The sequence below is a fragment of the Rhincodon typus genome, chromosome 13, assembly GCF_021869965.1.
Source record: "Rhincodon typus isolate 14 chromosome 13, sRhiTyp1.1, whole genome shotgun sequence".
Lineage (NCBI taxonomy): Eukaryota > Metazoa > Chordata > Chondrichthyes > Orectolobiformes > Rhincodontidae > Rhincodon > Rhincodon typus.
Window position 1 is genome coordinate 40,418,139 of NC_063344.1, and position 12,939 is coordinate 40,431,077.

At 38.2% G+C, this 12,939-nt stretch overlaps 1 protein-coding gene across 1 annotated transcript in view; it reads right to left on the reverse strand.

Moving 5' to 3' along the window:
- The window catches only part of ect2 (epithelial cell transforming 2), a 78,373-nt gene that overhangs the window by 54,272 nt on the left and 11,162 nt on the right, over positions 1–12,939 (reverse strand). Inside the window, exons 2-6 of the mRNA XM_048604604.1 lie at positions 10,479–10,552; positions 9,296–9,388; positions 7,600–7,779; positions 6,446–6,532; positions 878–985 (exon numbers count right to left, since the gene is read on the reverse strand). Coding sequence (XP_048460561.1) covers positions 878–985; positions 6,446–6,532; positions 7,600–7,779; positions 9,296–9,388; positions 10,479–10,552 — 542 coding nt within the window. The remainder of the gene's footprint in view (positions 1–877; positions 986–6,445; positions 6,533–7,599; positions 7,780–9,295; positions 9,389–10,478; positions 10,553–12,939) is intronic.

Consider the following 12,939-nt stretch of genomic DNA (forward strand, 5'->3'; position numbering starts at 1 on the left):
TCATCCAGCTCTACACCCTGTTATCTCAGATTCTCCAGCATCGGCAGTTCCTACTATCTCTTTACAAGAATATTGCCCGGAATGGATAATTTTAGCTCAAGGGAAAGATACACCAAATGGAATTCACCTGATACTTTTCTGCACACCTGATTAAACAGAGGATTCGGCAGAACATTGGAGACAGGAGATTTTGTTGTGTGCATGGTAAAACAAAAACTGAGGTGCTGGATTAAGAAGGACCTATCTCCATCAGTTGAAAAAAAGGTCAACAACTGGGGCAAAGATTTAGAAATTAGTTGAAGCATTAGAAGGGAATTCAGCAGTAATTTATATATTTAGGGGGTACAGAACTCATCATCTAAAGACACAGTAGTTGAGTGGAAAGCCCTCATATTTAAAAAAATGCACTTCAGTCTTGAGGACTGCAGACCAAGAGCTGGAGGCTGGAATTAGCTTCCCCAAGCCTTGCACAGACAGGACAGGCTGAATGGCCTCCTTCTGCTCAGTAGAACTTTTTGTATTGGATTTGCTAATCTGCATGAATTGGACAGGTTGAAGAATTAATCTCTGTCGAACTTTTCCCAACACCAATCATACTGTTGCTTTGTACACTGCACCCATTCCCCCTTCAACAGCTGAGTCAAACCCCATATTTTGTACCCATATGGCTAAGATAAATTAGAAATATCCTAGGGAACCATAATTCAGCAGACTTTTTTCTCCCACCACAACATTCTTTAAATAAGTTCACATTATTTACCCGTCTTTAGCCATTTTCTTAGCCATTCCCCTGGTTTATCAAAAATCTCAGCTTCCGAGAGAAAAGCTTGCAGTTTCCTTCAAGGTACAAAAGATGATCAAAAAAATTTGCTCATACCCGGAACTTGCCACTCTGAGTAGAATTGGCCACAAGATGAGTTATTTTACCAGTGTATTCTTTCCGAATGATTGCTCCCATATGATGTGCCAGGGTAACAAGAATAAGCTGCAGATTAAAAAGAAGATAAAGAGGTAATTTTCAAACAAAATGATCCTGTTAATTATCAATGAATGGGAAAATGAGGATTTATAGGCTTTGTTACATGGATTCTGTGCTTAACACAGAAAAGTCAGGTTGAACCTTTTTCAAAGTGGAAAGACTCAAATAGCAAAGTGCTGCAATGATCAGTCAGATCAATGATCATTATTTAAACTATTTACATCAATGCATTGGAGGAAGAGGCAGAACGTAACATATCCAAATTTGCTGTTGACAAAAATAGGTGTGAGAGCCTGTTGGGATAGAGACATGGGAATCTGAATTATGATAAAAATTGGTTGACTGGCTGTGCAAAACTTTTAGACTAGCAGCATTGAGTCTATCAAAAAGTACAGACTGCAGCAGCTCAAGGAGGAAACTGACCATTACCTTCAGAAGGGCAAGTCAGGACAGGCTGACCAGCCAGCAACACCCATGCTTCAAAGGTGAAAAAAGGTCAAAATTCCATTTGCTGCCTTAAATTGCTTGTTACACTTGTTTTGTTTCATGCACAAGAACACCCATATCCTTCTAGTAGGAAGAACCAAAAGGTAGACTATATCGTAAATAACGTGGACTCCAAAGCCAGCACAAAGTGCTTGGCCTCACTTTTCTACATTGAACTCTCCTCTGCCAAGTTGTTGCCACTCAGTCAACCAATTTATCTTACCTTTGGCATGTGGAATAACCTGAGCAGCTTTGGGCCCTACATCTAAAGGAAGGATGTGGGGATCTGAAGCTTACAAGAAGGACTAGATAAAGTGCACGTGGAGAAGAATTTCCAAAAGTAGGAGTCACGAGGACACAAGGGCACATCCTCAAAGTGAAGGAACAACCCTTTAGAAATGAGATGAGGAGGAATATCTTCAGCCAGAGGGAACTATTGGCACTGAGGGCTTGAAGGCCGAGTCACTGAGTATGTTCAAGACAGAGACAGATAATTCTTGATTAGTAAGGGGGTCAACAGTTACAGAAACAAAACAAGAGAATGGGGTTAAGTAACATATCAGAGTAATGACACAGCAAACTTGATGGGACAAATGGCCTAATTGTGCTGTTGTGTATTATTATCTTATGGCCTTGCACATTCCTAAATCCTTATCACAACATGCCTTCCCACCTAATTATTACTGCAAGATTGGATTTTACAAATTCAGAAGTCTAGGTACAAGTGTATTGTGTATTGGTGATGCTGAATTTGGGATTACCTTGCTAAATTTTATTCCCTGTATTTAAATAACAATATCTCCTTCTGTGGATCATCACTTTGCTGTAGAGGAGATGTTTCACTGATTTGAAAGCAACGCTGTCAGGAGTTCTCAACTCCTGGTAAGATCACCCATGATGTTAAGATCAGACAGGAAGAAGCAAATAAAGTGCAATCCAAAACAAGTGCTCAGCAGCAATTCAGGAGGAAGATATTAATGTGATATCAACAACTGTGATGACAGACAAACACTGCAGCAGAACCAGCAAGATCTCGCAAAATGTCCAGTTGAAGTTTTCTTGCCACCGGACTGAATTTACCTTCCGTCAAGTACCCTGTCTGCTGATGTACATTAAAAGACATCCCTCAAAAGGCGATTACCTATAGGAATTCAACCTCCACTCCACACCCTGCAAGTGGTGAGAATCAAATTGGACTGGATTGAAAGATCTCGAAGACCCTAAGCTTTGGACTAGCACATAGGCATATTTCGGCAGCTTTCTTCACAACTGAACAGCCCTCTTCAGGATCTACTTTGCTCATCCCACGTGGGGATGGGACTAGAAAAATTTCTAAAAATAGTCTGTTTCGTCTCCAGTCAGGCTGGAGACACCTACCCAGCTGGTTCATCTACCTGCGGTCTGAAATGCAAGTGCAATTCAATCTCGGAACCTGGAATGTACAAATGCCTTTTGTTAACGTGCAAAACAATTGATCAGAATTTAGTACTGCCCTTGTTGCTCACAAACTCAGGCACTTCAAAGTTGATATCACTGCCCTGCAGCAGACTTGACAAGCAGGCAAAGGAAAGGCAAAGGAAAGTGGTGGTTACACCTTCTTCAGAAATGAAGAAAACCAGGGATCAACCTCCCAGCTCAAGGAAGGCACTCATCTGAGAATGATCACCAACCAAGCACTTCAAAGACTCCCTAAAGGTTTACCTCAAGAAATGCAATGTAATTATCAATGCCTTGATCAGAAGAAACTGACTTGGAATAACCTCATCTTTGAATGAATAATTCTTCAAGAACAACCATCGACAAGAGGACGTACGAGAAAAAGAATTGGAGAAAATAATGCCAGTGATCAAAGTTAAGGACCAATTCCACCTCTTGGAAATACCTGCTAAACATGTGTTTGGAGATGCAGCTCTGGGATTGGGCTCAATTTCACAAGGACCAACAGAATCTATAACCAGTGACACAGTTTCCCAAGTGAACATCATACTCTGAACGATTACCAACGATCCTGACATTGGAGGCAGGATCAAAAGGAGATTCACTCGGCTAATTCCTAGGATAAATGGACTGACTATCAAGAACAGCTAAACAGGTTAGGCCCTTATTCAGTAAGAGTTCAGAAAAATTAGCGCTGATCTAATGGAAACATACAAAAATTCTGAGGCAGCTTAACAAGGTAGATATTGCAAAGACGTTTCCATTAGTTGGGGAATCTCAAATTAGGGGACTGGAGTTATAGAATAAGGGGACACTCATTTCAAAGGGAGATGAAATGTAACTTCTTCTCCAAGCAGGTGGTGAATTTCTGGAACTCTTGAGAGTTGTGCAGGCTAGACCACAGAGTTTAAAGAAGATGCAGAACAATTTTTGCAACATCAGGAAGGGTGAGGACTATTTGATGAGCTAGCACGAAAGAGATGAAGCTTGGGGCAGATTAACCGTGGCCCTGTTGAACGGTGGAGCAGATTTGAGAGGTTGAATGGCTGACTCCAACATTTATTTCTTACATTATGTTTTTTTAAGGAGCCTCAGGCTTTGCCATTGTCCAACAGTTATGAGGTTCTTGCAAGCTAGTTGAATGACAGTGGGGACTACAGGTGAAATGGCACCTTGTTCTCGGGATTCATTCAAGTTGGCAGGCACAAATAGGAATTTAGTAGTCGCAGGGGACAATTAGAGCGATAGGTGTGGTTTTCTCCAACAGTGAGCATAAATCAGTGATGGGTAACTTATTCGAGGCAATTCTGAGAGACAGGATTTGCGTGTGTTTGGAAAGGCAAAGTCTGATTAGGGATAGTCAGCATGGCTGTGTTTGTGATATATCATGTCTCATGTCTCACTAACTTGATTGAGTTTTTTTTTTGAGGATGTGACCAAGAAGACAGATGAGGACAGATTGGATACATTGTCAACATGGACTTTAGCAAGACCTTTGTCAAGGTTCCACATGGTAGAGTGGTTAGTAACTAAGATCACACGGAACCCAAGGAGAGCTAACCAACTGGATACAAAATTGGCTTGACAGCAGAAGACAGAGGGGGGTGGTAGCGAGTTGATTTTCAGATCAAAGGCCTGTGACCAGTGCTACTTCACAGGGATCAGTGCTGGGACCACTGTTGTTCATCATTTATATAAACAATTTGGATGAGAATATAGGAAGCATGGTCAGTAAATGTGCCAACAACCCAAAACTTGATAGTATAGTGGACAGTGAAGGTGGTAATCTAAGAGTACAAAGGGATCTTGATAAGGTGGACTAATGGGCCAAGAAGTAGCAAATAGAGTTTAATTTAGATAAATGCGATTAAGACAAACCAAGGTAGGGCTTACACAGTTAATGGTAGGGCCTTGGGAAGTGTTGTTGAACAGGGAGACCTAGGAGCTCAGGTACATAGTTCTTTGAAAGTGGCATCACAGGTAGACAGGGTGGTGAAGGCAGTGCTTGGTACACTTGTCTTCATTCGTCAATGCATGGAATATAAGAGTTGAGAAGTCACGTTGTGGCTGTAATCTAATAGTATAGGTTAGATGGGCTTCAGGTCGGCACAACATCGAGAGCCGAAGGGCCTGTACTGCGCTGTAATGTTCTATGTTCTATGTACAGGACATTGGTGAGGCCACTTTTGCAATACTGCGGACAATTTTGGTATCCCTGCTATAGGAAAGATGTTATTAACTTGGTTAGGTTACAGAAAAGATTTACAAGGATGTTACCGGGACTGGAGGGTTTGAATTATAAGGAGAGGCTGGGATGCTTTTCCCTGGACCATAGGAGGCTGAGGGATGACCTTATGCAGATTTATAAAATCATGAGGGGCATGCATAAGGTGAGTAGCAAATGTCTTTCCCCTAGGGTAGGGGTGTCCAAAACTAGAGGAGATAGGTTTAGTGTGAGGGAGGAAAGATTTAAAAGGGGCCTGAGGGGCAACTGAGGGTGGTGTGTAATTGAAATGAACTGCCAGAGGAAGTGGTAGATGCAGGTACAGTAAAAACATTTGGACAGGTACATACTATAAATAGGAAAGGATTAGAGGGATACGGGCCAGGCGCAGGCAAATGGGACTAGTTTAGTTTGGGAAACCCTGGTTGGCATTGTGTGTTGGATCAAAGGATCCGTTTCCATGCTGCATGACTCTATGACAGTAAGTCTTGAATGCTGTGTTGCTTGTCTAGTGCCAAGTTTAAGGACATCTCCTGAGAGCTGGAGGAGAAGGGAAGGGATCCAACCATTGTCACCCATGTTGGTGCTAACAACATTAAAGGGTTCTGGGAAAGAGACAAAAGGCTTACAAGACAAAAGGCTTACAAAACAAAAGTATGCGGTAGCATGACAAGACAGCTACTTATATAATGATACCTAGAGTCACATAGGAAGGAACAAAAGTATGCAAACATTGAAACAAAAAATAAAGCAAATTAAGTCGAACGAAAAAAGGGCAAAAGGAAGGCACAATGATTGGCTCTTTACTTAAATCACTAAGGATTAAGAATAAATAAGTGAATTAACAGCATACACATTGGTTAATAGACAGAGAGATGCAGAGTTGTGGAGGTGATATCATTGAAATTAAAAAAAAACAGCAGATAGCCTTCAATGCCTTGATAGTTTGAGAATATGAGAAGCTGAAATGACAGAGGAGAGAAGACCTGGAGCAGATCAGCCATGATCTTCTTGGATGGCTGGACAAGTTTGAGAGGCCGAACAGTCTAGTTCTGTTTCTGTTTCTTATGTTCTTTCTTTATGAACCATTCATAAAATTCAAAATTTAAAGGAATGCTTTCTGAATACCACAGGGTCACTGCTTAAAATGGGGAAGAAAACAACAGTCCTGGAGATACAGAGTGGATTAGTACACTCACGTTGCTTCGTAAGTTAAGTGTGGTAATGTTCATTATTAGGAGTCTTTGTAGCACAATGCTCCATGGTCACTATCAACTTTGTCAATTGAACTTCAGCTAAAAAGAAACTAAAAGTCTCACCATCTTCTCCTTCTTGAATCCAGTGAAACACAAGACCAGATCCAACATACTTGTGCAGTACAGCGGCCGTGATGTAAAAGGCAAAGGCTACATAGGACAAATAGAAAATTCATAAAAATCAGTTCAATACTTGAAAATCAATTTTCTAAATAATGAGGTACGAAATATCCTTAACTCCATTGTCTTTTAAAAAGTAGTTCAGTCATCTTGATAGGTTAATTGTTATAAATTTATTGTGTCCCTGAACACATCTCCACAAAACAAAAAGTAAATGCTATGGTCTAGCTTTTTCAAAGCAGAAAATTATCTTCCCATCAACTCTGGCAAAAATCCTCTCAAATACTGAACTGCAGTTAACCATATATTCTTTCATGTTGCACTTATATTGTAAAATAAACTTTGGATTTAATATTGCAACACCACTCAAAAGGCCCTGCTATGGAAATTGCTAATTCAGCTTTGAAGCATATGGTACTACAGGTATACAGCAAGGAAGTTCACCCATGCAGAGGTAGAATTTTCACAGGAGTTACAAAATGCTATCAGTAATCTTTCAGATCTGCTTGTGCCAGTCTTTGGGCCATTTACATTTCATCCACCACATGGATTTAAAAATTTTTAAAAGTAGCCTGCTCAGTTCAATGTAAATCTGCAATCAAATAGGTGGATTGGCTATTATTCACAATATTCATTGCTGAAATTGAACTGAAAGTGATACATAGCGCTGGGGTCACTCAAGATCTCGGCAATTTACACGCTGGACTCCTGATGTAATCAAAATGCTTGAGAGTTTCTCCTCCACAGCAACAAATCAGGTTAATTATAGTTTGGCAACTTTCTCCAATCATCAGATTCCATCATTTAATATAGATATCATTTTAATAGTACTGGGGCACAGTTGATCAGTGAGGTAAGTGGAGAATGTGTCACCAAGAAAACTAGTTGTTGACTCTGAAGCAAACAGAGTACAAGAGTGCTTACGGGTACACTACCCTGATTGAAATTAAACCAAAAACCCTCAAATTCAAGCAACCTGTATATTAATAAAAATAACAGAGGTGGCTTCTGTTCTTTTTTACCTCATCTCTCTCACAGATTAGGTGTTATTTCAATTTTTGCTCTTGAAACACAACCGCATTAATGTTTAACCATACCTCTCCTTTCCTTGCACAATGCAACACAACAGGAGGCCCCAGGATTCTAGCATTCCTCTTGTGCAAGGTCTCATAAGGCTGGCCTTCAAATTCTTCCAACACAAATATAGTTTCAAGCTCAACATTTTCATTGTCAAAATCTTGCACATTGTCCAATTTAACAAATGGTAGCTTGATCTCCTAAATCATTGTGAAAGAAAAACAAATCAGAAATACAATTGTTGTACCTTCTGCAAGGTACAGAAAAGGTTCATCACCCATACTGAAAGAAAAATACCCATTAGATTAATTTTGTAAATTGCATGTTCATTCTACAATTTGGGATTTATGGATGGTTAAGAATTGTTGATTACAGGAATTTTTTTGGCAATCAACTGCAAAGTAAATGTAGTTGGATATCTGAACCACAGATATGAATTTTAAAAGATAAAATAGCTTTAGCTCCTCCAGGGTACAAGGCATTTCCCAAAACTAGGTTGGCTTCTTCATGTACACAGATCTACCAATTTAAAGTTATCTTTGATAGTCATCATCTCTCTTTAAAATCAATTTGCTTATGATTGCAACATTTAAATCCACAACATATAATGATTGTTCCAATGTAAACATGCACATGGAATGCTTTTACAATGAATATGCACATCAAGAATGAAATTAATAGTATAGTGAATCCTCAAATATACTCCTTAATGAAGGGATTTCAAACATGCGCAGTACAAATAGGCAAACATTTCAATTTCCAAATTTGGTGCTATAAGACTAATACTGTATAGCCTAAGTGAATGAATGTAGACAAGTCCAAAATAAAATTACATAACTAAAATCTCTCATGGTTAAAAACTGATTTCCCATAAGCATGAATGTTGATTAGTTTTGCAATTAGGTAAAAATCAATCTTCAGGATAAATTATACATAACAATTTGAATTACAATTTGAATAACAATTTGAACTGAGAATCCACTATTTATAGCTGAGATGAAAATGTTGAATTATCTATTTACCAAATATCAAATGGTTAGTGCTAAATTACAAATTTTTATCAAGTTCTAAATTATCAAGTTAAAAAATGATAAATGATTGTTGGGTTTGTCTGCAGTCAGGTGTGCTTTGCTGGCCTAGTGGATTGGGACATAATATAAAAAGCATCCCTGTTTTATACTCTTACAATAAAATTGCTTTAAAAAAAAAATTCACAAATACACCAAGTAGAAAAAAAACAATTCTTTTTATTCTTGAGCCGATATTATCCGTAAACAACAAATCAGGCATAAACTATTAGTATTTACCAGAGTGATGTCAATTATTTAATTATTTTTTGTTTATTCCATTAAATACATTCATTTGATGTTATTGCTTCAGATTGTTCGGGTTTTCAACAGAAGATTACATACATAAGTTAGAACATGCCGACCAATAAGAATGTAGCCATAATGTGAAAACACCCATTCTAGTGACATAAACTGCTTCAGAAAACTCAAATTCAAATCCCAAAGTGGACATAGGATACATTTGCTAAGAATTTTATAAGTGGACGTTCTTTCCAGATATTTTAGTTCCAATACAGTTTAGACTGAACAGCTTAAACTCAGTTTCTCCCAGAGCCTGAAAGATGAAATCCTCAATTAAGATAAATTTGGAATATAAATATAAATTTTCAGGCAAATGGAATTCGTTCCCAAGATCACCAAAACCTACCATATTTACAATAGATTTTATAAACCGTTGTCCAAACTTGCTATTTGGCGTGCTTTCCTTCACCTTCAAAGGAATCTCCATTTCTTTAACTGTCTGTGAAGTAACAAGAGTTAATACCACAATACATAAACTACTGGATTTGGACTATAAAGACCTCCTTTTATTGATGTATTGCAGTTTTGTCCAGTTTTTAATCTTATTCATGCTAAGAGTAAAGCCAAATCAGGCGTTGACATTCACATATAACAAATAAATTATTCTCCCGATACCATCAACCCTCCTGGGTTATACAACCAATTGGCTCGTTTGTAGTGGCCATTTGAGATACAAGTGCCCCACTCATTCAACCTATTTCAATATATATTTTTCTTTGGACAAGCACATATTAAAAAAGCAGAAATGGGAAAATTTGAGAACCAATAAATGTAAAAGCACTCTATGCTCCAAAGCTTAAACATCAAGGCCTCACGAGTTAAACTGTATAAAGCAGGACTCCATTGTAGTTAAGCATCAAATTTATTCTACTTAGTGTGTCAAGCATTGGCCAAGCTTTGCATCAATAGTTTACCTTTAATCTTTATCATTAAGTTGATGTTGGAGTCATGTACTTGATTAGCAAATTGACACAGCAACCAAATGTATTGGCATTAAGCTGAAAATAACTTGCTGAGTTGATCATTTTTACTTTCAAAAGTGATACCATTAAAAAACAAAACTGGGAGGGAGATCTGTAATTTTAAAAAAGGGCACTTACAGCAATTAATTAACCTAGTATAAATCAATAGCAAACTGATGTTAATCAACAGAACTCTATAATAACCGATAATTATGGTCACTTAAGTTAAAGTCACACATTCAGGATCCCTTGGATATGCTGTAAATTTTTGAGTGTCTTACCAAGAATTTCAAAAGTATTTTTGGGTAAGAACGAATAAAGACCATTTCAAATTTTCAAGCAAAATCTAAAATGAAGTCTTCCACATTTTTTAAAAAAAAAGCTTATGTCCTTACCCAAACTGCATATGGACAATTTTAGGATTTTGTCAGTTCTATTACAGTGGTAATACACCTTATTATTAGAAAAGGACCAGAAAATAATGATTACTCTTAATAGGACACAAATCACTAATAGTTATCTTTTCTCATGGATGAGAATGATTGGGTTTAAACATGACATTATTACCTCCAAGGCTTTTAAAACGTCTTCAGTGTCCCCAACCTTTCCTACTAATACAACTTCTGCTGGCAGAGGTGCACCTACAATGGAGCCAAAAAATTATAAACACTAATTACTTCTCATAGCATTATTTAAATTTTCAAATGAAGGAAGATGACAAAGCATTGGAAAATTGAACAAGGTTGTACAATTAGAATAGCGCCCATTCAAAGTCATGCATTTGGTCTCTGTTTCTTTCAACAATGCCTTATGTCTAAATTTATAATACAATCTGCCAAGAGATTGGCAAGGCCACACTTAGAGTAAGGCATACAATTCTGGTTGCCATTGCTAGAAGGGAGGATGCTTCCATGTTGTTTGACTCTATGACTCAACTGTAAGAAATATGGGTCAGAAAGAATTGTGCTATTCTCAGATAAGAGTAATTACATAGTGAGGAGGGCAAAGTTGGCTGGGGTGGACTGGGAAAGGACTTCAGGATAAAAAGGAGGTTGACAAACAATGGCAGATGTTTAAAAAAAAAAGTTCACAACTCCCAGCCAAGATATGGGCCAGTGATGGAGGAGGACAGGGGATAAACAGGTTAAGAACATCTTCAAATTGAAAGAAGAAACATGTAATGTGACAAATATTACTGGCAAGCCGCAAGGTTAAGAAAGTTTTTAAAAAAAAAAATCAAAAGATTACAAAAAAGAGAAACTAAACTGAGAGCAAACAAGCAAATTCTTGCAATTCTTCCTATTAAAGAGCAACCAAGGTGAAGATAGGCCTCAAAGAACAAGGCTAGGGAAATAATACGGGCAAACTAGGAAATAGCAGAAGAGTTGAACAATACTTTCCATCAGTCTTTACAGGAGAGATCATCAGTAACATTCCGACTGTACTAAATATTTGAGCAGCAAAAGGAAAAAAATAAAATAGCAATTACTACAGAAAAAGTACAATGGAAACTAAGGGAGCTAAAGGCCAATAAGTCCCATAGATGTGATTGGTTGCATCCTAAGATATTAAACAAAGTAACTACAAGAGACAGTGCACACATAGATAGTAATCTTCCAAAAAACTTTACATTCTGGAAAAGTCCCAGAGGACTGAAAAACTATCAAAGTAACACCTTTGCTTAAAAAGGGAGCCAAAAATCATTAACTATATTAGACCAGCTAGCTTAACAATTAAAAGAAAAAGGACTATTGGGAAAGTGTTAGTCTATTATAAAACCATAATAACAGAACAGTTAGAAAATGCATAATATAATCAAGCAGAGTCAGCATGGCTTCATGAAGGAGAAATCTTACTTGACAGATGTATTTGAATTCTTTGACGTGGTAACACACAGGATAAAAGAGAACCAGGACCCCATAGTGTTAGGCTGTTCTCTCATTAGAGAGGGACAACGAGAGATTTAATCTGACAGTCACCACACCTCACATAAGGGGAGAGGTTGAGAAGGCAGGTCTTTCATGGTAACCTCAAATGACGTGCGAATTGAACCCACATCGTTAGCGTCACTCTGCATCACAAGCCAGTCATCTAACCAACTGAAATGTTTGGTTAGGGTAGTACGTTCGCACATACAAAGGACTAGCTAGTAATGGAAGATAAATAAAACAGAAGAATTGCAGATGCTGCCGATCTGAAACAAACAAAAGTAGAGTTTATGTTTCAGGTCTGGTGACCCTTCTAGAGACTCAGTTCAGCAATTTCAATTTTGTAATAGAAGGCAGAGCCGTGTTAAAGGGGGCATTTTCAAGATGGCAACCTGTTCTAGTAGAGTGCCACAAGGATCAGTACTAGGTTCACAATTGTTTACAATCTAGATTAACTACTTGAATGAACTAAGTGCATGTACTATCGCCAAGTATACAGATGAGACAAAAGTAGGTAGGAAGGCAAATTATGAGGATGGCAAAAAGATTAAGATAGGTTAAACAAGTGGGCAAAAACTTGGTGGATAGAATATAATGTAAGAAACATGAGACATTATGCACTTTGGCAGGAACAATAGAGGAGTGAGTATTATTTAAGTAGGGAAAGACTGCAGAAAGCTATAGAGGGATTTAGTGGTCCTTGTGCATGAATCACAAAAAAAAAGGATTTTAATAAGACTTTCGACAAGGTCCCTCATGCTAGGCTCATCCAGAAGATTAAGATGCGTGGGATCCAGAGTGACTTGGCCATGTGGATTCAGAATTGGCTTGCCTATAGAAGGTAGAGGGTAGTGGTGGAAGGGTGCTTTGCAGCCTGGAGATCTGTGAATAGCGGTGTTCCGCAGGGATCCGCACTGAGACCTCTGCTGTTTGTGATATACGTAAATGGCTTGGATGAAAACGTAGATGTGTGGGTCAGTAAGTTTGCACACGATACAAAGATTGGTGGATAACGTAGAAGGTTGTCAAAGGATAAAGCAGGGTATAGATCAGTTGCAGACATGGGCGGAGAAATGGCAATGGAGTTTAACCCACGCAAG